The sequence below is a fragment of the Lithobates pipiens genome, unplaced genomic scaffold (assembly GCF_037356315.1).
Source record: "Lithobates pipiens isolate NorthernLeopardFrog02 unplaced genomic scaffold, aLitPip1_a1.2 Scaffold_27, whole genome shotgun sequence".
NCBI lineage: Eukaryota > Metazoa > Chordata > Amphibia > Anura > Ranidae > Lithobates > Lithobates pipiens.
Window position 1 is genome coordinate 71,618,255 of NW_027507788.1, and position 24,890 is coordinate 71,643,144.

The following is a 24,890-nucleotide window of genomic DNA, read 5'->3' on the forward strand; positions in this document are numbered from 1 at the left end:
TGACTGCATATCAGTTATATGATACTTGGAGAACATTGCATTCAAAAGATAGGGATTATACATATTTCTCCTCGGTCCACGGTTCCTTTTCCCGAATAGATTATATTTTTTTGGAACACTCATTTCTAAGGGCGCTTAGGAAGGCAGAAATAAAGATAAGAACAGTGTCAGATCATGCACCTGTGTTGATCCAGCTTGAGATTGGGGGGGACCGTGGACCGATGAGGAATTGGAGACTGAATGAATCTCTAATACAGGATAAAGAGACAGTAGAAAGGATTGAGCATGAGATTGTACAATTTTTTAGTTTGAATGATATACCGGAAACCTCTAGCCCTGTATTATGGGAAGCGCATAAGGCAGTTGTTAGAGGGGCATTAATAGGGATTGGCGCAGGGAAAAAGAGAGAGAGGGAGAGGAAGAAAACCCTATTGTACGAAGAAATTCAGAGACTGGAACAGATAGGGCGACCAGGGGGGCTTCGGGATACCCAAGATTTAATAACAAAAAAACGAGAGCTAGATGATTGCCTGGAGCAGGATAGGAGAATGGCCTACCATATTTTGGGAAGAGAAAGGTACCAATGGGGGAATAAATCAGGTAAATGGTTGGCGAGGAGGGTGAAGGAAAAGAAAAATAGAACTTTCATTCCAAAAGTAAGGAATGCCGAGGGGGATTTACAAAATATGCCAGATGATATTGTGAATACATTTTTTACATATTATCGGGGCCTCTACAATATCGAGCAACAGGATAAGACAGAGGATCGAGTTAGGGTGGAAATAAAGGATTACTTAAATCAGATAGATATCCCTAGGGCCAAGCAATTAGAAATGGAAGCACTAGAAGCCCCAATAACAAGGGGGGAGGTTGAGTGGGCGATTAAAAATACAGCTAAGGGAGGCTGCCCGGGGCCCGATGGTTTCCCGATCTCCTATTATAAGCAATTCCAAAAACAGCTTGTCCCAAAATTATGCGACTATTTTAATGCAGTAGGGAGGGGCGAAAAATTTCGCAAAGAAACACTCTTGACACATGTGGTCCTGATCTTGAAAGAGGGAAAGGACCCAACGGCAGTAGAAAGCTATAGGCCAATCTCCTTACTAAATTCAGATATTAAACTGTTTGCAAAAATTATCGCTGAAAGATTAGGACCACATGTGTCGGAGTGGATACGGCAGGATCAGGTTGGATTTATTGAAGGGAGAGAAGGTCGGGATAACACACTAAAGACCATTATGTTATGACAAGAAGCTGTTAGACGGGGGACCCCCACGGTACTCATGTCAATTGATGCGGAAAAGGCATTTGACAGGGTGAGGTGGGGGTTCCTGTTTGAAGTCCTAGAAAGGTATGGATTGAAGGAGCGGATGAGGGGCTGGATAGAAGCCCTATATACCCACCCTAGGGCTAAAATAAGAGTAAATGGGACCCTGTCCTGTCCCCTTGAGCTGTTCAACGGGACAAGACAGGGCTGCCCGTTGTCCCCAATATTATTTATATTATCGCTTGAACCCCTGCTGTTGAACATTAGGTCGAACCGAAACATCCAAGGGATATGGGCTGCTGAGAGGGAGTTCAAGGTTGCAGCATTTGCGGACGACCTCTTGCTTTATATTGCCAACCCCGGGTCTTCCATACCAGCAATAATGGAAGAATTATCAAATTATGGGAAGGTCTCTAATTTTAAGGTTAACATATCTAAATCTGAAATTTTGAATTTAAATTTGCCCATAACTGAGCAGAGTATCCTTCAATCCAAACTCCCCTTTAGATGGTGTGGGAGGGAATTGGCATATTTGGGAATAAGATTGACTTTGGAGATGAGTGATCTCTTTGAGGCCAACTATATTCCCATACTAAATAAAATTAAACAACATTTGGAAAGGTGTCAACATAAAGCTCTATCATGGACAGGTAGAATAAACGTAGTCAAAATGTTCATTTTGCCAATTTTCACCTATACATGCCAAATGATCCCAATAGTTTTACCACAGGTCTATCTAAATAAATTAAAAATCTTGATTAATAGATTTATATGGAAAAAAAAAGCGGCGAGGGTGGCACGGAATTCCCTGATAAGAAGTAAAGATAGGGGTGGCCTGGCAATGCCGGACCTTCAAAAATATTATGAGGCTATAGCAATTTCACGAATACCAGATTGGATACATAATAAAAAGGGAAAGGACTGGGTTGAATTAGAAATTAAGTTAAGTAGCAGGGAATTAGGGGAAATAGTATGGATTCCTGCAAAACACAGAGAATTAGGTCTTAGCACAAACACACTCACAAAAAATTTATTTCAGATATGGGACATAATAAATAAGCGACATAACTGGGAACACAACTCACCATTAATGCCACTATTGGACACGAAATTTTTTATCCCAGGTCAAGAGGAATATTTATATTATAGTAGTTGGGTTAAGAAAGACAATATTAAATTACAGGAGGTGATGGAAGGTACCGTATATACTCGAGTATAGGCCGACCCGAATATAAGCCGAGGCCCCCAATTTACCCCCAAAAAAACTGGCAAACTTATTGACTCGTGTATAAGCCGAGGGTGAGACATGCCCGTCCATCCCTGTGTGTGTGTCCGTCCATCCCTGTGTGTCCGTCCATCCCTGTGTGTCCGTCCATCCCTGTGTGTCCGTCCATCCCTGTGTGTCCGTCCATCCCTGTGTGTCCGTCCATCCATCCCTGTGTGTGTGTGTGTCCATCCATCCATCCATCCCTGTGTGTGTGTGTCTCCATCCATCCATCCATCCATCCCTGTGTGTGTGTGTCTCCATCCATCCATCCATCCATCCCTGTGTGTGTGTGTCTCCATCCATCCATCCATCCATCCCTGTGTGTGTCTCCATCCATGTGTGTGTGTGTGTGTGTGTGTGTGTGTGTGTGTGTCCAGCCTACCTTTGTCCCGAGCCTCCGTCCCGTGCCTTGCCTCCTTGCCTCCGTCCCGTGCCGTGCCTTGCCTCCTTGCATCCGTCCCGTGTCGTGCCTTGCCTTGCCCCCGTCCCGTCCCGTGCCGTGCCGTGCCTTGCCTTGCCTCCGTCCCGTGCCCTCTTCGTCGGCGGGCATTGTAAAATTCAAAAGCTGCGCCGCCGCCTTCGCCTGTGATAGGCGGAACACTGAATTTCCCAGCAGCCTGTGTTCCGCCTATCACAGACGTCGTATCATCCTCGTCCGTAGTACGAGGATGATACGATGTCCGTGATAGGCGGAACACAGGCTGCTGGGAAATTCAGTGTTCCGCCTATCACAGGCGAAGGCGGAGCCGGAGGCGCGGCTTTTGAATAGAATGGCCGCTGTCTGTCTGCTCGACACGCTGATCGAGCGGGCAGACAGCGATGACTCGAGTATAAGCCGAGGGGGGCACTTTCAGCCTCAAAAAAGAGGCTGAAAATCTCGGCTTATACTCGAGTATATACGGTAATAGGATGTGCACATATGAGGAAATTATAGGGAAATGGGGTCACAAACCACTAGACAAATGGAGATATTATCAATTATATTATTTTATTCACTCTTTATCACAGCCATTACGGGGTAAGGAACAACTAAGACCATTGGAGAAGCTATTAGTGAACCGTCACTGCCTAGAAAAAAGGATTTCAAAACTTTATAAAATCCTAATAGAAAGAGTAGAGCAAAATTACCCCCCCTATCTAGAAAAATGGGAAAGTGAAATCGGGTCTCTAAGGGATGACTATCATAGAAATAGGATAATAAGACGAACCTATTCAGTGGCCGTAGATGCACAGACTCGAGAGATCTCATATAAACTTTTAACAAGATGGTACATAACCCCACAACAAGGAAATAAAATATGTAGCGCGACCCCTCGGTCATGCTGGAGAGGCTGCTTGGGGGTGGGGTCATTTGCTCATATATGGTGGTTGTGTCCTAAGATACAGACATTTTGGGATAAAGTAATTGAATTTATTTTTGAAATAACAGGGGAAAGGATCAGAAGGGATCCGTGGGTATGCTTATTTCATGATATAGATAAAGGAGAGAGAGAGTTACCCGTACTCTTCCTTGATTCCCTGTTTATTAAATGCTGCCAAATCATTGATACCGCTAAGATGGAAAAGATCTGACCCTCCCTCGATGAGGGAATGGGCGGAAAGATTAGAAAGGATACGAATTATTGAGGAGTCAATGTACAAACTGGATAATATGGAGGAAAGGTACCAGAATAAATGGCGTCTCTGGGTATTATTTGTTAAAACTGAAAATTATTTGAAGATGGTGGAATGCTAGTTAAAAGGATTCCCACGATGGAGGATCGAGTGAGAGAGGGGTGGGTAGGGGGGGGGGGAGGGTGGGTAAAGGGAGATAACTTTTATAAGAAATGATGTTGTATCTAGGATCATGTGAAATGGTCTATATAGGAATTATAGCTGTTTGTAACCTTTTGAAAATTTCAAAAAAAAAGAAATATAAAAAAAAAAGACAGTAGTAGCCTACATTGCCTTACTAGGGGACACCAAAAGTCTTTTCTTGTTATATCTTGCAAATAAACTTTATATGGGGCAGAGAACTACTTACATTCAGTAGTTCTCAGGGAGACTTGACTCAATACGTAGCTTCTAATATTTGCAACAGGATACCAATTCAAAATACCCTCATACAAGATAGGTTCACAGTGCCATGGGATTTTCTGTTTGATCTTTGTCTCTGGTCGAATTAAATCTTTTATGGCAAGGTCAGTAACATACCCCAATCCAATGAGACTACTTTTAATAGCCCTGCTATGGAATAGGCTACATTAGAGGTGCAGGGATTCTCATCTGAGGTTGTTCAGGTCTTGGTGACCATGAAGATAATCCATGAACGCTACATAGGAGAGGAAATGTTTTGTTTGCTCAGAAAATGCTTTCTCTCACGTGTTCCCTGTTCTAGCCAATATCCTTGACATTTTACAGTCAGAACTAGAGGTTGTTCTGGCATACAACTCCATTTAAGGTACAGGTCTCTACTTTATCTTTTCACAGGCTGCAGATGGGTTGCACCAGTGATCAGATGCTTCTTCCAGATGACAATCTATATATGACCTTGGGGAAATCCTTGTTCCCTCTGTGGGACTTTGGCTTGGATCTGAGAGCACCCTTTGCTCCAAAAGGTTTAATTTGCATTGAAGTACCTCACAGTAAAACTAGTTCTCCTGACAGCAACTACTTCAGACAGAAGAATGTTGAAGATTGCAGCACTTTCCTGCAAGGGCCCTTTGATGTCTTTAACCAGAGATGGGTGTGACAGACCTAGCCAGGACAGAGGCTTTTGGAGGGGACTGAATGCTAGCCTCTGGCCTACCGATCATGCATTTGGGGGAACTGTGCTCTTTGTGGGCTGTATGCCTGGAGACCCTTGAGGTGGTGTTACTTTGGATTCAGGTCCATGTCCACCCCAAGACACACAGACTCTGGGAACCCTTTATGTGCCATATTGTAAATAGTGACTGATTCATAATGTTGGGGCTCATAGAAGATGCTGATGTCATCAACTCCAGCCACCTGTCTGTTGTCTGTTATAATATGTTTATTGTAAATCAGGCTAGTGTGGGCTCTAAGAGTCTTTCACACATTGTTGTTTGTGTTAATTAACTCTGCTATTGTGAGAAGGTTTTCTTGGATTTGCCCAAACACTATTCTTGTTAATTCTGAACAATACATGATCCTTGAAAGAGCTGATCACATTGACCTCCAGAGATGGGCTGTCTGGTCACCTAGGCTGCCTTAACCACTTCCCACCCGGCCAATGTATATATACGGCCGGGTGGGAGCCGCCTGCTCCTGATAGGACGTTCAGGAACGTCCTACAGGAGTAGCGGGATCGCGCGCGCGCGCGCCCGCGCAGCGGCGCGATCCCGATGTGCTCGTGTCACCCGGACACGGCACATCTCAGATCGGCAGGAGGGCTCTGTGATTGGCCCTCCTGATCACATGACGGCCGTGTCCAATCACGGCCGTCATGTGATGTAAACAAACAGCCGGTTGCTAGGCAATCGGCTCTCCTCTCCTCACACGGAAGTCATCGCAGAGGAGAGGAGAGCGGATCGCTGCAGCCGGCTGATGATCAGTGAGTATGGGCTGCTTTTCACAGCTTTTTACTCACTGATCATCAGTGTAGTGTCAACACACAACACACCACACAGTACAAACACAGTCCCCACATATGTCCCCAAAACACACATGTCCCAAAACATACATGTCCCCAAATAATAAAAACACATGTCCCTAATAATAAAAACATGTCCCCCACATATGTCCCACTAAAATCACATGTCCCAATGATTATCTGCACACATATGTACGTGATCACCTGCACACATATGTACATGATCATTTGCGTACATATGTCCGTGATCACACAAACCAATTATTATACACTTAACGGAATTTTTTTTACCAAAAACATGTAGCAGAATACATTTTGGCTTAAATTTATGACAAAATTTGATTTTATTGGATTTCTTTTCAAATAGAAAAAAGAAAATATTGTTTTTTTCCCAAATTTCCGCTTTTTTTGCGCTTATATCGCAAAAAAAAAAAACGGAGTCGTGAATAAATACCACCAAAATAAAGCTCTATTTGTGCGAACAAAATGATAACAATTTCATTTGGGTACAGTGTAGCATGACCGCGCAATTGTCACTGAAAGCGCTAGAGCGCTGAAAGCTGAAAATTGGGCTGGGAAGGAAGGGGGTGAAAGTGCCCTGTATTGAAGTGGTTAAGTTAAGTGTTAATTAACATGTTCATTTATATAATTGTCTTTTAAGTTGTTGCGGGGGGGGGGGGGGGGTAGCCCTACCTCATTATCTAACACCTTGTGTATAAATAGTCTGTATTCTGTCCAATAAATCATTCAAGATTCTACAATCTATTTTCAGCTAGACTTGTATTCAGTGCAGCTATAATAATATATCTCTCTGATGGTCAGACTGGGTGAAGCACTCAAGCAGAGTGTGGGATAGGATCCGTTACAATGTGGATACTACGTCTATCTCCAAAGTTCAATTTTAAAGTGGTATCCAGTTTCCAGAAAAACTGGAAAGTAGTCCCTCCTATTTTTTCACACAAGAGTCACTGAGTGCACAGCAGTGATATTTCTGTTTTCTTACACATGGTCAAGTTACTAACAGTGTACTTGGTCAAAAGAGGAAAGTGTACAATCTTTTCATTTAGTAGTCATCAGGCCCTCAAGAGTCCTCCACCCTTGGGTTACCAGGATGATTAAATTGGCATGCATGAAGTACGCTTTTCTGCTCTGAAACAATTGCAACCTATTTGATTAGAGGGGTGGCAGTCTTTGGGGCAGTTATGCCAGGATTGCTTGAAAGATATAGGTAAGGGCTAGCTTGAAGGTCTGTTGCGGCCTTCATTCAACCTTACAAACAAAATATGCAACCAGCAAGTTTGGGACAAGAGAGATCTTTCTGGCTTTAGCAGCTTTTCTTGTTTTCTTGATTGTCAGTGTCTCTTTTCATTTGTTCTCTCCCACCTTCTATTAGCTTTGGTATATCCCCTTGTGTGCTTACGCGAGGTGGGCCAGGAAAATGGAAAATTATTATCAGATACCAGTGTTAATTTTAGTCTTTAGACTAAAATGGCTATTTTAGTTTTAGTCCCATTTTAGTCTTCTGCAATTGTTTTAGTTGTATTTAGTCGACTAAAATCTCCAGTACATTTCAGTAATTGTAATTTAGTTGTAGTCATAGTATTTTGACTAAAATGGCATTTTAGTTTTAGTCTCATTTTAGTCTTCTGCAATTGTTTTAGTTGTATTTAGTCGACTAAAATCTCCAGTACATTTCAGTAATTGCAATTTAGTTGTAGTCATAGTATTTTGACTAAAATGGCATTTTAGTTTTAGTCTCATTTTAGTCTTTTGACTAAAATAGCTTTTAATTTTAATGGTATTTTAGTCATCTCAATTGTTATGATATAAGGGGACTCTGATCTAATTGTTTAGTCTCTAAGGGGGGGGGGGGGGGTGCTAAATGCATTCTGATATAATGGGGATCTTTAAGGAGGGGGTTTTGATATAAGGTGACTCTGATATAATGGTAGGTCTCTAAGAGGGTTGCTGATATAAGATGACCATGATGTAATGGAGGGCTGCAAGGGAGGGTGCTAATATAAGGAGATGCCGATCTAATGGGAGGTCTTTAAGGGGGTGGTGACTGGTGATCTAATGGTTGGTTACAAACTATTAGATCAGCAGTCAGCTGCCCCCTCAGAGAACCCCCCATTAGCTCAGAGTTCCCTTATATCACGCCCCCCTTAGAGCCCTCACTTACATCAGAGAGACCCCCTTAGATTAGTGTCCCCTGGCCCCTATAGACGCCTGTTAGATTGCCTTACTGGCAGGACTGGGAGCTGCTGCAAGCCAGGAAATCAAGTGTGGGAGCTGGCATTTCCACCATTATTCATTTATTATTATATGTATGAAGATTGCACAGTATATATGTTTGAATAAGATTGGAGTGTATTAATACTTGGATTACCCTTGGGTGTTTCCACCATCATTCATAATTATTATTTAGTTTTTGAGGCGTGGGACCACATATCATATAGAGTCTTTCTTTTTTTTTTCAACCAGAGACTCCTTATAACAGCAACCCCCCTTAGAGACCAACCATTGGTCTCTAAAGGGGATCATTGATAAAAGGGGACTCTGCTTTAATGGGGAAGTCTCTATGGGGGTGCTAAAGGGACTCTGATCTAATGGGGTCTATAAAGGGGGGGGGGTGATATATGGTGGGTCTAATCTAATGGGAGGTCTTTAAGGGGGTGCTGTTTGGTGATCCAATTGTTGATCACAAACTATTAGATCAGCAGTGAGCCGCTCCCTCAGAGACCCCCATTAGCCGCCCCAGCTTGGAGTCCTCCATTTAAATCAGAGAGACCCCCTTATATCAGCGTCCCCTAGCCCCATTAGATTGTCTTACCGGCGGGACTGGGAGTTGCTGTAAGCCAGGAAGTCAAGTGTGGAAGCCTTTGTTTGGGGGTGGAGTAGCTCAGCTCTACTGCTTTAGCTATATTCCTCCAAATGTGAGGGGGAGAGGCAGGGGAGTAGCGGGGAGAAGGGAGGCAAGCAAAACAGGCAGGGGCTGCAGCGGCACAGAAATCCTTACTGCCTGGGAGCACTGTCTGAGAGCAGAGCTCCCGCGGGACGCCAACACTTGCATGGCTCCATCCTCGGGACAGAATTATATTTATATGAATTTGTCCCTGGCCGGGATGGTTGTACTGGGGTAATGTTCTGCAGTGGGTCATGTTGTGCCCCCCCCCCCCCCACAGTGGCGAAACTCCAGGGCCCGGTTGCAAGTGCAACATTTGTGACCCTGGTAGTTCTGCCACTGCCTCAGACCATAGACTTAGAACCCAGCTCAGTCATTGACAGTACCATAGCAACTAAGGTTTGGGGCCTAACAAAGACAGGGACAGCATCTACCTGTACTGGCCCCCAGGACCTCAGCAAAAAGGTGTGGGTGGAGGTGGATGAATAAGTGAATGTGTTACTTTGCCCTGCATGGGCAAATCACAGGTTGGTTTTAAAAGGTTATCTGTGAAAAGTATGTAATAGAAAGATGTAAAAAGAATCCATACATACAGAATAAATCGAACAGGGCCAATAATTTGGAGCTCACAGGCATGACATTGGTTGCTCAGTTAACCTGGCTGAACCTGCACACAATTATAATGATGTGCTGGTTTGAGTTGCAGTGCAGTATCATACAGGCCATTCGAAACAAATGTGCTGATCAACTCACATGAAAACAGTGCAGGATGAGTTTTTTTTTTCACATTGTACCGCACAGGACCTCATGCATTGTAGTATGCACAGTACATTGCATGTTAGTTGTGGAGGTGTATTGGGAATGTAATTTAAATATAAATGCACCATGGTGCACCAAAGTATGTAACATACATCACCATAAATTTACAGCACATTATTCCATCATGGGTAGTATGAATGGGCCTATAGTGTTTAGTTATTCTATAATACTATAAGCCCTTTCCCACAGAACATTTGAACTGTAAAATTTTATCATGTAAATATTTTTGTGACTTACCAGGCTTGCAGGCTGTCTCGCATATAACTGGACACACATAGCAAAACTTGCAGTACTACAAAAAAAAGATTTACTTTCATTAACTACATTTGTAACTGTAAGAAGTTCAGTGCTTATTCACAGGTATAATTTTTTTTTCCATTGCTCATTGAACACTCGATAAAACAATGCAAAGAGCAATGATAATGCAAACAAAACAAAATCGCAGCTACCAGTGGGCAATCACTTGTCAACAGTTTAAAGCAGATGAACAGTGAAAGATACTTTATAAGTGATTGCTATAGGTTACTTGTTATTGCCATATTAACTGGTCAAGCTTTGTGCTTGGAGTACTGTGTGTCAGATTCCACGTTTATGTCATTCAAACTTCTCTTTACGTGTAATGGCACTTAAGCTTTACCTTAAAGAGGAAGTAAACCCTGATGGGTTTACTTCCTCTTTTTTTCCCTGCAAAGGTAAAGCATAATGGACTACTATGCATCGCATAGTAGCTCATTATGTGTCACTTACCTGACACAGGAGCCAGCGAAGTCGCCGCTGATCCCTGTAGTCCGCCGCGTCCATCTTGCTGGTGGCGTCTCGCAGCTCCGACCAATGACAGCGGCGAAGCCGCGATGACGTCACTCCCGCGCATGCGCACGGGAGTCGCGTCTCGCAGCTCCGACGCTGCCATTCGGCGAAGCCGCGATGACGTCACTCCCGTGCATGCGCACGGGAGTCCACAAATTAGGCAAATCCATTCTTGGACTTGCCGCATTTAGTGCGCCTGCGCGCCGCTGCCTACGGCGCATGCGCCGTAGACAGCGGTGCCCATTTTCGGGCAAATATCTCCTAAACCATATAGGTTTAGGAGATATTGCTTGGACCTACAGGTAAGCCTTAATCTAGGCTTACCTGTAGGTCAAAGTGGTTTGAAGGGGTTTACTTCCTCTTTAATGTACCAAGCCAACCCCAGAATAACTCATATTTCTACAAATCCATGCCCACTTAACAAAAAAGATAGCTTTTTTACAATGTAAATATTGTAATGTCTACCAAAATAGAGATAGCTAGAAGGTATGTATTTAAATGTCAATATTCTGTCAGAACTAACTATGGGAACACTGAAAAAAATGCACAGCACAGTGGTTCAACTATTTTAACAATAATTCAGAATCTCTTTACCCTAATGAAATGATGCAACCACATATGCAAAACATACTAAATGCTTACTAAATTCTGTTGAATTGGCCTAAATATTGAGTAAGCCAAACCCCTATGTAAGAGTAAGGAAGAGTGGGCCAATAATAGCAAATCTCCAAATTCTCAGACTAAAAACGTAAACTAACAAAATGCTGTATGTTCCACTAATCCATCTATTTCAAAGTATATTGCTTCCCAAACTCATGATGACAATGGTTTAAAACCAAACTCTGAGCCCACATGAGTTTTTTTTTTCTATCTGTTAGAACGCTAAACATCCTTTTCAGACAGGACACTGGACGAGGGGCAAGCCAACAGTTCCATTGCAAATTGGGCAAGCTCTGGCCAGAGGTCAAGCCTGTCCACCCACTAGTCGAGGGGTTCATCAGTTCTCAGAGCGTCCACATCGGCTGTTAACCCAATGTAGTCAGACACCTGTCGGTCTAGGCGTTCCCTGATGCTGGATCCGGATGACACCTGTTGATGGGTTGGCTGAAAGAATGATCTCATATCAGAAGTGACCAACACATATTCAAACCGCCCTCTTCTTGCAGGCGCTGTTGGATTGGTACCTGCAACTCTTTCTCTGGGAGTGGAAATTTCTCTGCCAGCGCACGCAAAAGCAGAATACAGCATTTCTCTAAGCAAAGCCTGGAAGTGCTCCATTCTGACAGCCCTCTGTGATGGTGGTAACATTTCTGCCATTTTGGGTTTGTACCGGGGTCTAAGTACGTTGCCACCCAGTACTGGTCCTTGACCTTTATGCTTTTTATACAGGGTCCCTGTTAAAACACTGGAGCATGAAGGCCCCCATTTGCACTAAACTGGAAGCAGTGTGGTGGCCTGGCTCCTGCTCATCATCCAGGATAATGTCATCCTCCTCGTTCTCCTCTCCCCATCCATGGACAACAACAGGGATCCTAGAAAGGTTTAAAGCATGCTCTTCTTGCTCCTCCTCATGCGCCCCGGCACCATCCTCCTCTGACTCCTCTTCAGACTCCTGTTGTTGACTTGTCTCAGATAGAGTAGCCCCCCCTGGGAATTCATCCAGCATTGCGACTTCCTCATCTTCCCGCTCCTGCTCCTCCATGGCTTAATCAATGACACAACGCAATGCACGCTCCATAAAGAAGGCATAAGGTACGATGTCACTGATGGCGCCATGGCTGCGACTGACCAGTTTGGTGATCTTATCAAATGGCCGCAAAAGTCTCCATGCATCGCGCATGAGCAGCCACTGGCGTGGTGAAAAAAAACCAAGCTCCCCAGAACCTGTTCTGCCGCAGAGTTCGTACAGGTAGTCGTTAACTGCATGTTTCTGCTGGAGCAGTCTATCAAGCATATAGAAGGTTGAGTTCCATTGCGTCGGGCAACCGCAAATAAGATGTCTGACCAGCAGATTGTGTCGCCGCTGAATGTCAGCAAGGCGAGCCATGGCCGTGTAAGATCTCCTGAAATGGGCCGAGATTTTCCTTGCCTGCCGCAAGATGTCCTGGACCCCAGGGTATTTGACAACAAATAGCTGCACGACCAAGTTTAAGACGTGCACCATGCATGGCACGTGTGTAATTTTGCCCTGTTTCAATGCGCTAAGCAGATCGGCACCATTGTCACACACCACTTTACCAACTGTCCAATTGAGCGGTGTTAGCCGCTGATCTGCCTATGAACGCAAAGCTGAAAGGAGTGCAGGGCCAGTATGGCTCTTGGCTTCCAGGCACAACAGACGCAGCATGGCAACATCTCACCTCGCACGTCGAATAGGTTCTGGGGATCTTAAACGGGGCAGCGGAAGGGACGCTAGCAGCGGAAAAGGAGGAGTCAGCCGAGGAGGAGAGGGAGGATGGAATAGGAGGAGGAGAAGAGGCAGGCCTGCATGCAATCTGTGGCGGTAAAACCAAAACTACACGGGTGCCACGAGTTACATGCTTGACGGCCGTCAGAAGGTTCACGTAGTGGGCAGTAAAATTTTTATACCTTCCCTGCCCATGTTTGTTAGACCACTTGTCTGTGGTCAGATGTATCTTGGCACCGACACTGTGTGCCAGAGATACATTCACTTGCCACTGAACATGGCCATATAGCTCTGGGATGCCCTTCTGTGAGAAATACTTCCTTCCTGGGACCTTCCATTGTGGTGTTCCAATGGCCACAAATTTTCAAAAGGCCTCTGAGTCCACCAGTTTATATGGCAGTAGTTGGCGGGCTATCAGTTCTGACAAGCCAGCGGTCAACCGTTTGGGCAAGAGGGTTATCCGGCGTCATCATTTTTTTATGCTCAAACATTTGGCCCACGGAAGCCTGCCTTTTTGCAGAAAAATGTGAGGACGGCATGATGGAAGGTGGAGTGGAGGACAATTCTGAGGAGAGAGGAGAAGAAGTATAAGACGAGGCTGGACAGTGAGAGCCTGGAGTGTGGCTTTGTGGGTTCCGTTGCTCCCACTGGGCTCGGTGATGGCAGCTCATGTGCCTTCTTAAGGCGGTCGTCCCTAGGTGAGTGTTGGTCTTATCGTGACTGAAAAGCCTGCAGATGGCAACACTATTTTCAGCATAAAAAAAGCCCACACTGCAGAGCCATGTGCCGGCATCCTGGGAGCGCCAGATGTGACTGTACATGGTTAATGCCTCGCTCCTGATACATTAGCAATCTGGTTTGTCCCTCCTGTGCAATGTAAGCTCCGCCTGCTTCTCCTCCCTATCTGCTGGTCCATATCTCCTTCTGAACTCCCCTCCTCTTCCTCTCTTGTGGGCACCCACGTGACATCACTAGACACGTCATCATAGACGTCACCTTCCCCACCGCTATAATTAGAGATCTCGGAGTAGGCAGCAACACCGGGGACCAACCTCCTCCTTGGGCTGATCTGGGTACTGTCGTCAGACTGCTGAGTGGCGGTTGTTGCTACCTCCTCTCCCTGATCCAATGCCAAGAGTGACTGAGCATCGGCAATGTCTTGTGTTGGAACGGAAAATAATTCCTGTGATTCAAGTGGAGGGTATATGGTGGTGTCGGTGGTAGTGTCTTTGGGGGTGCACACAGCAGAGAGTGAAGAAGAGGGTGCAGATTGAGATGATGAGGAGGTTGCAGAAGAGTAAGGCTGAGTGAGTCACTCAACCAAGTCTGGTGCGTCCTTTGACGTAATCAAACACACTTTCAGCAATTTTCCAATTTGGCTCAAGCCTGTTGCTCCTGCCCTACCCCTACCACCCCTGCGGAAGGGCCTGCCTCATCCTCTGCCTCTCATTTTTTAAATGACCCTGTGATAAAAGTCTCTAGAGAAGTGCAGCATATGTGGAAGAAGGTATATAACACCCCGCTTCAATCTGTCGTTTTGGGGGGCCACTGGTCAATCACACCAGTTATAATACTTTTTTTCTAATTGCGTTTGTCACTCTTTATAGTATCGCTGCAGAACTGCTCAGCAGTCATAATGCTGCACAGTGGAAATGCACTATACTATGCTTTCTATATTTGAAAGTATTTTATACGTGTATTACACCCCTATATACTGCACACCTATACCAGTCCTTAAAAGGACCCTTGTGGACCTAGTAGCTAGTGAATTGCAGACTGTCCTTGCTCCAAACACCAAACTGTCCCTCCCTACACTGATAAAAGACAGCTGCAGAATCGGTAAGCATTCAGCAGCACAGCAGTGCACCATAATATACTTTCTATATTTTGAAAGAAAGTATATTATACGTTTATTACAACCCTATATACTGTACACCTATACCAGTCCTTAAAAGGACTTTTGTAGACCTAATAGTAATAGCTAATGATTAGACTGACTGTCCCTTCTCCACACAGCATCCTTTCCCTACACTGACAAAAGACAGAATGTAAAATGGCCACCAGATGAGGTCTATTTATAAGGTAGGGGATATGTCCATGTGCTGAAATGTCTCAATTGGCAGTACTTTTGCCCTATGATGGATGTGTCATGGGTCAAATTTCTTCACAATGTAAATGCATATATTCACGTGAACAGCGCCAGAAGTTTGGCGAATCGCGAACGAGCAAAGTTCACCGTGAACCGACTGCCGGGCGAACCGCAAGGCCATCTCTAACCCCAATTGCTGGTGTTCTTCTGATCCTATACCACAGGCAGCTACAGTAATTACAGTTGGTGTACTGTGTACTCTGCACAGTATAAAAAGTATATACATCCCAGCTTTGTGCAGTTACATCTCCCTGCAGGTCATTAGTATGTCTGGAAGGCCAACAAGGAGAGGCAGACAGTCACGAGCCAATAAAAGAGGGCAAGCAGGCTCTGTCTAGAGGCAACAGTATTGGTCGTGGACACAGTGCAATCTCATCAGCACGTGGCCATGCGCCACGCTTGTCCTTTTTTTCGGCATCTGACTGTGTTGAGCCGCAACATGCCAAAGACTTGGTAGAGTGGATGACCCATCCCTCTTCATCCTCCTCATCCTCTCTCACCCAAGCTCATGGTATTTTGTCTGGCAAAGCAGCTGCCTCTTCCCTCGGCTCAATGGCATCAGTCACTCCTTCCCTAGCTCCACTATGTCCTCTTGAGGAGTCCCCTGAACTGTTTGACCACAGTGTTGGGTACATGCTCCAGGAGGATGCCCAGCGTTTTGAAGGCTCTGATGATGATACCCAGCTAGAGGAAGGCAGTAACATGAGCCCAGAGAGAGGGGATGCCCAAGAAGGACAGCAATATGGTCATGTTCCCCCAGCTGCAGCATACTACCAGATTTGCTCCAGTGATGAGGAGGGAGGGGATGATTAGGTCACTGACTCCACGTGGGTGACTGATAGGAGAGAGGAGGAGGCACATCTCCAATGAGGCAGGCTGCCCTACAGGGGCCAGCTTATGGGAAGCACACCGACTGCATCACACCGTAGAGCTCCACATGTGCAGGGCGCTGCCTCTGCGCGTTATTCCAAAAGTTCTTTGGTGTGGGCCTTTTTTGAGATGAGTGCATCAGATCGCACCACTACTATTTGCAACATATGTCTCAAGTGTATCTCACGTGGTCAAAACATCAGCCGCTTGGGCACCACATGCTTGACCAAACATATGTTGACCTGACATGCAGTTCGTTGGCAAGCGTACCTAAAAGACCCACACCAAAGAACAAAGCGGCCCTCTCCTTCTCATCAGCTGGGATCTCCAACCCCACTATACCTTCAGACCTCTGTGAAACCTGCACTGAGAGGAATGAATGTGTAGAATTAGGTGTGTCACAGCCAAGTACTTGCGGGCAAACTGCTATCGGTGCACAGACGTTCGATTGTACCAGGGAAATGTCCCTACCCCAGCTGCTGCACCGCCAAAAGAAGTTCACTCCCAGCCATCCACATGCTAGCTTGGCTAAATTGCTAGCACTTCAACTGCTGCCTTTTCAGTTGGTAAACTCTGCCCCCTTCCGTGAGTTTGTGGAATGTGCGATTTCTCAGTGGCAGGTTCCCAAAAGCCACTTTTTCACACGGAAGGCGATTCCGGCTCTTTACTGGCATTTGGAAGGCAATATCTTGGCCTTGCTGGACAGGGCAGTCGGTGGTAAGGTGCATATTACCGCTGATTCATGGTCCAGAAGGGATGGGCAGGGACGGTACATATCTTTTACGGTGCATTGGGTGACTCTGCTGGCAGCTGGGAAGGATGCAGGACAATGTACAGTAGTGTTGGAGGTTTTTCCGCCACCATGCCTCCAAAATGTTACTACCTTTGATTCTGACATACCTGTATCCTCTATCCTCCTCCTCATCTTCCTCCATGGCCTCTTCCTGTGCTTTGTCCTCTGAATTAGCGGTGCTCCGTAGGTGTTCAAGAGTACGTAGGCAAAAAGATGCAATGCGGTGCTTTGCAGGTGTGCTGGGAGGGGGAAAGGAGCCACACTGGGGCAGATATTCTGTCAGCTCTGCAGGGGCCCGGCTGAGAGGTGCTTGACCCCATGCCAGATTAAGCCGGGAATGGTGGTTTGCGACAATGGCACCGACCTCTTCTCCGCCCACTGACAGGGACAACTGACCCACGTGCCCTGTTTGGCTCACCTCTTTAACTTGGTGCTGCAGTGGTTCTCAGGCAGGTACCTGGGCTTACAGGATATCCTGAGGCAGGCCAGGAAAGAGTGTGCATTTCCACCAGTCATATAATGCCAGTGCTAGGCTGGCTGACCTCCAAAAGGAATTTAACCTGCCCAAGAACCGCCTAATCTGTGACATGCCCACCAGGTGGAACTCAACGTGAGCCTTACTGCAGCGGCTGCACATGCAGCAGAGGGCCATCAATGAGTACCTGTGTGACTATGGCACCAGGACAGGGTCAGGTAAGTTTGTTTTTTTTCTCCACGCAAGTGGGCCATGATCAGGGATGCATGCACTGCCCTATCACCATTTGAGGAGGCCACAAGGATGTGTCAACATGGAGGTGGAGCCTGGCACTCCGCATCAGCAGCAGTCTTTTAGGGATCATTTACAGTCCCAAGAAACCCGAGGATGTGGCTGCTGATAATGTCATCCTTAGTGACCCAGGGGACTCCGGACAGATGCCTTAGCTAACCTAAGCTGCATGGTCTCCCTGATCCTGCAAAGCCTGCGGAAGGATACTCGTATTCGTCAGATCAAGGAGAGGGATCATTACTGTCTGGCAACCCTCCTTGATCCACGTTACAAGGGTAAGGTTGCAGACCTTATCTTGCCGTTACAAAGGGAGCAGGGGATGAAACATCTTCGGGAGGCCTTGCAGAAAGGTCTGTGCAACGCGTTCCTAGAGACTGGGAGGTTACAAATTCCTGGTCCTGGACAACGTGTTGCTGAGTCTTCGGTCAGTCACAGAAGGAGTGGTGAAGAAAGTGGCCGTCTGACTGATGCGTTCAGACAATTTTTTTTAGTCCCAAGGTATGATCGGTTCCAGCAACATCACCAGCGTCTGATTTACATGGTGCAGGAATACCTAGGGGCAAGATCAGACTTGGACACCTTTCCCACCAAAAATCCTCTGGGTTACTGGGTCTTGAGGATGGATTACTGGCCAGAGCTTGCACAGTATGCAATTGAGCTACTGGCCTGTCCTGCATCCAGCGTTCTTTCGGAATGCACATTCAGTGCTGCTGGAGGCTTTGTAACCGATCACAGGGTGCGCCTGTCAACCAACTCGGTTGATCGACTGATCTTCATAAAAATGAGTCAGTCTTGGATCACCACCAACTACCAAGCACCTGATGTTGATGTAACCGAATAATTTTTTTTGAAATGTAAGGTCCCGTCAAGATTGCCTATGCTGATGCTGAGTGACTATCCTGTTATGCTGAGTGTCTATCCTCTTCCTCAATGAGGAGCTTGTAAGAACATTTTTGGTTCTGGGTGCCGCCACAGTGGCTAAGGCCCAATTTTTCAGCCCCTGTTTAACAGGGGCGTGTAATTAAAATTTTTGATGCAATATTTTGCAGGAGGGTTCGTTACTGCACTCAACTACAATATCTGTAATTAGTTGCAGTGTTGTGGCAACAGCACCAGTGCCTAAGGCCCAATTTTTCTGCCCCTGTTCAACAGGGACATATAATTACAATTCTTGATCTAATATTTCACAGCAGGGCCCATTCATGCGCCTACCAAGAGTAACTGTGAGGGCTTACAGTGTTGTGGTAACACCAACAACTTAGGCTTAAATTTCTGCAGAGCATATAAGGCAGGCCCCTACTTTCAAACATCCAACTTACAAACGTCTCTTACTTACAAACGGAAGGAGACAACAGGAAGTGAGATGAAATCTACCCTTAGGAAGGGAAATTCTCTCCTGTAATAGTTGATATGGGAAAAACGTGTCTCCTCTCCACTGATGCTTTATCACCAATCCTTGTTTAATTAAAAAAAACTATTTTCAAAAAACATTTGTCATTGAGACAGAAAGGGAGGTGAAATCTTCTGAAGAGATGCACAGACAGCAAAAAAAATGTTACAGGGGTGATAACCCTTCCCTCTGTTTTCCAAAAAGCTTAAAAATAGATTTTTTGACTGGAGCTACATTTTAAAAATGTACCAGTTCAAAATTACAAAAAGATTCTACTTAACAACAAACCTACAGCCCATGTATTGTTTGCACCGCCTGAATACTGCTGTCCAGAGTATAAAGGGCCTGGGGGCCCCACGCCTTTCCTTTTTTTAATTTGGGTGTGGGGTTCCCCTTAATATCCATACAAGACAAAGGACCTGGTAATGGACTGGGGGGGGGGGCATCATTAAAATCATTGCTCCCGAAAAAAAAACGACAGTTTTTTGCATTGATACATGTACCCTGGAGCAGGATCTGGGTCCGCAAACCCCTTTTAGGACAATAACTTGCATATTAGCCTTTAAAATGAGCACTTTTGATTTAGAAGGTTCAAGTCCCATAGACTTTAAATGGGTACTAAAGTTTGCACGAATTTCCGGTCCGTTCACAGGTTCTGGTGGGAACCGAACCGGGGGGTGTTCGGCTCATCCCTATTAGGGATCCACTTTATTCACTATAGACAGGTATAGTTATCAAATGTTGATATCAAGTGCTGTTTATAACCACTTTCAGACTGGACCATATTGCTGGTTTAAGACCAGACCACTTTTTGTGATTCGGCACAGCGTCGCTTTAACTGATAATTGCGTGGTCGTGCGACATAGCTCCCTAACAAAATTGACGTCCTTTTTTTCCCACAAATAGAGCTTTCTTTTGGTGGTATTTGATCACCCCTGCGGTTTTTATTTTTTGCGCTATAAACAGAAATAGAGCGACAATTTTGAAAAAAACACATTTTTTTTACTTTTTGCTATAATAAATATCCCCCAAAAATATCTAAAAACATTTTTTCTCAGTTTAGGCCGATACATATTCTTCTATATATTTTTGGTAAAAAAAATTGCAATAAGCGATTATTAATTGGTTTGCCCAAAATTTATAGCATTTACAAAATAGAGGATAGTTTTATGGCATTTTTATTAATATTTTTATTTTATTTTACTAGTAATGGCGGTGATCAGCCATTTTTATTGTGACTGCGACATTATGGCAGACACATCAGACATTTTTTACACATTTTTGGCACCATTGTCATTTTTTACAGCAATCAGTGCTATACAAATGCACTGGTTCCTGTGTAAATGACACTGGCAGTGAAGGAGTTAACCAGGGGGTGTCAGTGTAGGGGTTAAGTGTGTCCTAGGGGCGTGTTACTAACTATGGGGGGCTGCGCTGTGTGTTAGTGAACACTGATCTCTGCTCCAATCACATGGAGCAGAGATCAGTGTCACTTGTTGCTAGGCAGAACGGGGAGATGCTGTTTACATCGGCATGGACCCGTTCAGCCTCCCCGTGAGACGATCGTGGGTATCCCCGCTGTGATCGGGTCCGCAGGACCTGCGACCGGACTCACGGGGGTCCCGACCGGCATGCACGTGATCGCAGGGCGGCAAATACAAATGGACGTACCTGTACGCCAATTTGCCTGCCTGTGCTATTCTGCCGACGTACATCATCATGCGCCGGTCGGGAAGTGGTTAAACAGTTTAACTCTACACTGAGTACTACTCACAACCGTGAATATACATTAAAATCATTTAAAACATATATAATTAACCCCAAAATGTACTAAATGGGACTATAAATATACACGAAAGCCACAGAAGCAAGACCTTTGTAAGAGGAATGACCCCTCCCACCTCCCCTTTCCCAACGATGAGATCCAGATCCCTTCCAATAACATTTATTTTAATAAATAATTAATGGATATTTTATAGATGGGTTTCATTTACATGCATCATTATAATGTTTTTACAAAATATTTTTAGTATTTTTCACTTTTTTGTTCTTTTGCACATTAATCCTGAGGAAGGGGGAGTCCTTTTCCCCTGAAATGCATTGGCTGTATTTGATGTTATATACTGTATGACCAAAAACATTTCCAAAATGTTTTAGTCTACTAAATTAACTGTCAAATACTGTAATTTTACTTTCCTGGCCCATCCTCACCTCAGCACAGAACTCCCTTCCTAGGGGCCTGCTGCAGGTTAGGTTATCAAACATCTTAGTTGAGAAGGGGCTGTCTTTTATTCAGCTTGGAATAGGAGGTCATGGGGGGCTCTGGAGGAGTTGTTAACCTGGTGTGTGCTGACGTGAGAATGGGCCAGGAAAGGAAAATTACGGTACGTATTTGATAACAATTTTCCATTGGTTCCACATATCATTTTGAGTTTTTCACTTTTATTGGTCTCTAAGGGGGATCGCTGATATAAGGGGACTCTGATCTAATTGTTGAGTCTCTAAGCGGGGGGGGTGCTAAAAGGACTCTGATATAACGGGGTTCTGTAACCACTTCGCGCCCGCCCTATAGCTGAAAGACGGCTACAGAGTGGACGCTAACTGCCGGGAGGCCCTCCCTCGGACACAGCCAGTCACAGATCGCTGTAAACGGCCAATCACAGCGGCCGTTTACAGCGCAATCGGCGGGTCCAATGAGAGATGATCTCATCTCTCAGCGCCGCTCTCCCTCCTCACACAGACAGCGTGTGAGAAGGGAGAGATCAACGGCTGCAGCGGCCGTAAGTAAAAAAATAAATAAAATAAAGTAAAAAAAGTGCCATCCTCATCCAGTGCCATCCTCGTCCCAGTGCCATCCTTGCCCAGTGCCATCCTCCCCAGTGCCACCTGTTAGTGCTATCTGTCCCCAGTGCCACCTGTTGTCAGTGACATTTGTCCCAAGTGCCATCTGTCATCAGGCCCACGTAGTGCCATCTGCCATCTGTGTCACATATTAGTGCCATCTGTCATCAGTACCACGTATCAGTGCCATTTGTCATCAGTGCCACCTGTCAGTGTCACGGGCCATCTGTTGTCAGTGTCACGTGTCATCAATGCCACTTATCAGTGCCATCTGTCATCAGTGTCCCGCATCATCGGTGCCACGTATTAGTGCCATCTGTCATCGGTGCCACGTATTAGTGCCACGTATTAGTGCCACCTGTCATTGGTGCCACGTATTAGTGCAACGTATTAGTGCCATCTGCCATTAGTGCCACGTATAAGTGCCATCTGTCATCAGTGCCACATATTAGTGCCATCTGTCATCAGTGCCACGTGCCATCAGTGCCACGTATAAGTGTCATCAGTGCCACGTATCAGTGCCATCTGTCATTAGTGTCATGTGTCATTGTCCTGGTGCTCCAGGGCCTTCAAAAGTGTAAGGCCGCGTACACACGCGCGGACTGTTGGCCCAACTTTGTCCGTCCAACAGTTTGAGCGAACAGTCCGCTCAAACTTAGCATGGACGGACATGGCCACACACGACGAACGAACAGTTTGCTGAAACCGTGCGCGATGACGTGAACGGCACGTACGACGGGACGCAAAATACGACGTCCTATACACTGCATTATAACTTTCGGCTTGAAAATCCTTTCTGAGCATGCGCGGAACTTAGTTTGACGAACAAGCCTACACACGGGCGGACTGTTCGTTGAAACAAGGTTTCAGCGGACAGTTTTTCGGAATTTCCGTAAAACCTTGTCCGTCCAACTGTCCGCTGAAACTGTCCGCTGAAAGCCCACACACGAGCGGACTGTCCGCCCAAACACTGTTCAGCGGACAAGGTTGGGCCAACAGTCCGCGCGTGTGTACGCGGCCTAATAGGTAGTCAACAAGTTAGATGTGTAATTTATGCTCCTAGAACACGTGATGGCGCTCCCTGCATGTTGGGTCTCTCTGGCCAGGCTGTGAAAAAGTCCCACACATGTGGTATTGTAATACTCAGGAGGAGTAGCAGAATTTTTTTGGGGGTGTCATTTGTGGTATACACATGCCATGTGAGAGAAATAGCCTATTACAATGACAATTTTGAGGAAAAAATTTAAAAAAAAAAAAAAATCTTAATTTTGCAAAGAATTGTGGGAAAAAATGACAACATCAAAAAGCTCACCATGCCTCTTACTAAATACCTTGGAATGTCTACTTTCCAAAAAGGGGTCATTTGGGGGGTATTTGTACTTTTCTGACTTGTTTGGGTCGCAAGAAGTGAGATAGGCCACCAGTACATCAGACGTGATCAATTTTGTATGATTCGCACCACAGCTTGTAGTTTCATAGTTTGTTAGGTTGAATAAAGACACCAGTCCATCCAGTTCAACCTGAGTGAGTGTCTACAATTGTCCCCATCCCTGTACATTGCACACTCATGTTGGTCCCTACCCTCAAGGAGCCCACAATCCAAGGTCCCCATTCATATCCTAGGGCCAATTTTGAAGAGAAGCCAATTTACCTACCTGCATGTCTTTGGATTGTGGGAGGAAACCGGAGTACCCGGAGGAAACCCACGCAGGCACAGGGAGAACATGCAAACTCCAGGCAGGTAGTGTCATGGTTGGGATACGAACCAGCGACCCTTCTTACTGCTATGTGAGAGTGCTAACCACTACACCACTGTGCCGCCTTGTAGACTCTCTAACTTTCACAAAGACCAAATAATATCCACTAATTTGGGTTATTTTTACCAAAGATATGTAGCAGTATAAATTGTGGCCAAAATTTATGAAGAAAAATTAATAATTTGCATAATTCTGTCACAGAAACAAAGAAATGTGCGTTTTATTTTCAAAATTTTTAGTCTTTTTTTATTCATAGCGCAAAAAATAAAAACCCCAGAGGTGACCAAATACCACCAAAAGAAAGCTCTATTTGTGGGAAAAAAAGGACAAAATTAATTTGGGTATAGTGTTGCATGACTGAGTAATTGTCATTCAAAGTGTGAGAGCACCGAACGCTGAAAATTGGTCTGGGCAGGAAGGGTGTTTAAGTGCCCAGTAAGCAAGTGGTTAAAGCAGAAGTCCACCCTAAAGTGGAGCTTCCGCTCATTGGAACCCTCCCCCCCTCCGGCGCCACAATTGGCACCTTTCAGGGGGGAGGGGGGTGCAGGTACCTGTACAGTACAGGTATCTGCACCCACTTCCGGTGTAGATTCTGCAGAAGGTACGCCCCTTTCCGCAGAATCTACGCCCCTTTCCGAAGGTCCCCCGCTGCCTGCTGGGAAACACACGGATCCCAGAGACACCGGGGACCATCCTTATTGCGCAGCACGACTCGCGCATGCGCAGTATGGAACCGGGAAATGAAGCCCGCAAGGCTCCACTTCCTGATTCCCATACCCAAGATGGTGGTGGCAGCACCCGAGAGATGATCGAGAGATCGGCTTTGGGTGCCGACATCGTGGGCGCGCTGGGCGGGTAAGTGTCATTATTTTAAAAGTCAGCAGCTGCAGTATTTGTAGCTGCTGGCTTTTAAAAAAAAAAAAAAAACGACGGACTCCCGCTTTAAGGAGGGGGTTTGATATAAGGTGACTCTGATATAATGGGATATCTCTAAGAGGGATGCTGATATAAGATGACTATGATGTAATGGAGGGCTGTAAGGGAGGGTGCTAATATAAGGAGATGCTGATCTAATGGGGGCTCTTTAAGGGAGGTGGTGACTGGTGATCTAATGGTTGGTTACAAACTATTAGATTAGCAGTCAGCTGCCCCCCTCAGAGACCCCTCCCCATTGGCTCAGAGTTCCGTTATCACGCCCCCCCTTAGAGCCCTACATTACATCAGAGAGACCCCCTTAGCTCAGCGTCACCTGGCCCCTAT

At 45.5% G+C, this 24,890-nt stretch overlaps 1 protein-coding gene across 4 annotated transcripts in view; it reads right to left on the reverse strand.

Annotated features, from left to right (window-relative positions):
- The window catches only part of LOC143933920 (uncharacterized), a 325,420-nt gene that overhangs the window by 193,786 nt on the left and 106,744 nt on the right, over positions 1-24,890 (reverse strand). For all 4 annotated transcript variants that reach the window (XM_077457074.1, XM_077457077.1, XM_077457076.1 and 1 more), the window contains exon 4: positions 10,088-10,142. In XM_077457074.1, coding sequence (XP_077313200.1) covers positions 10,088-10,142 — 55 coding nt within the window. The remainder of the gene's footprint in view (positions 1-10,087; positions 10,143-24,890) is intronic.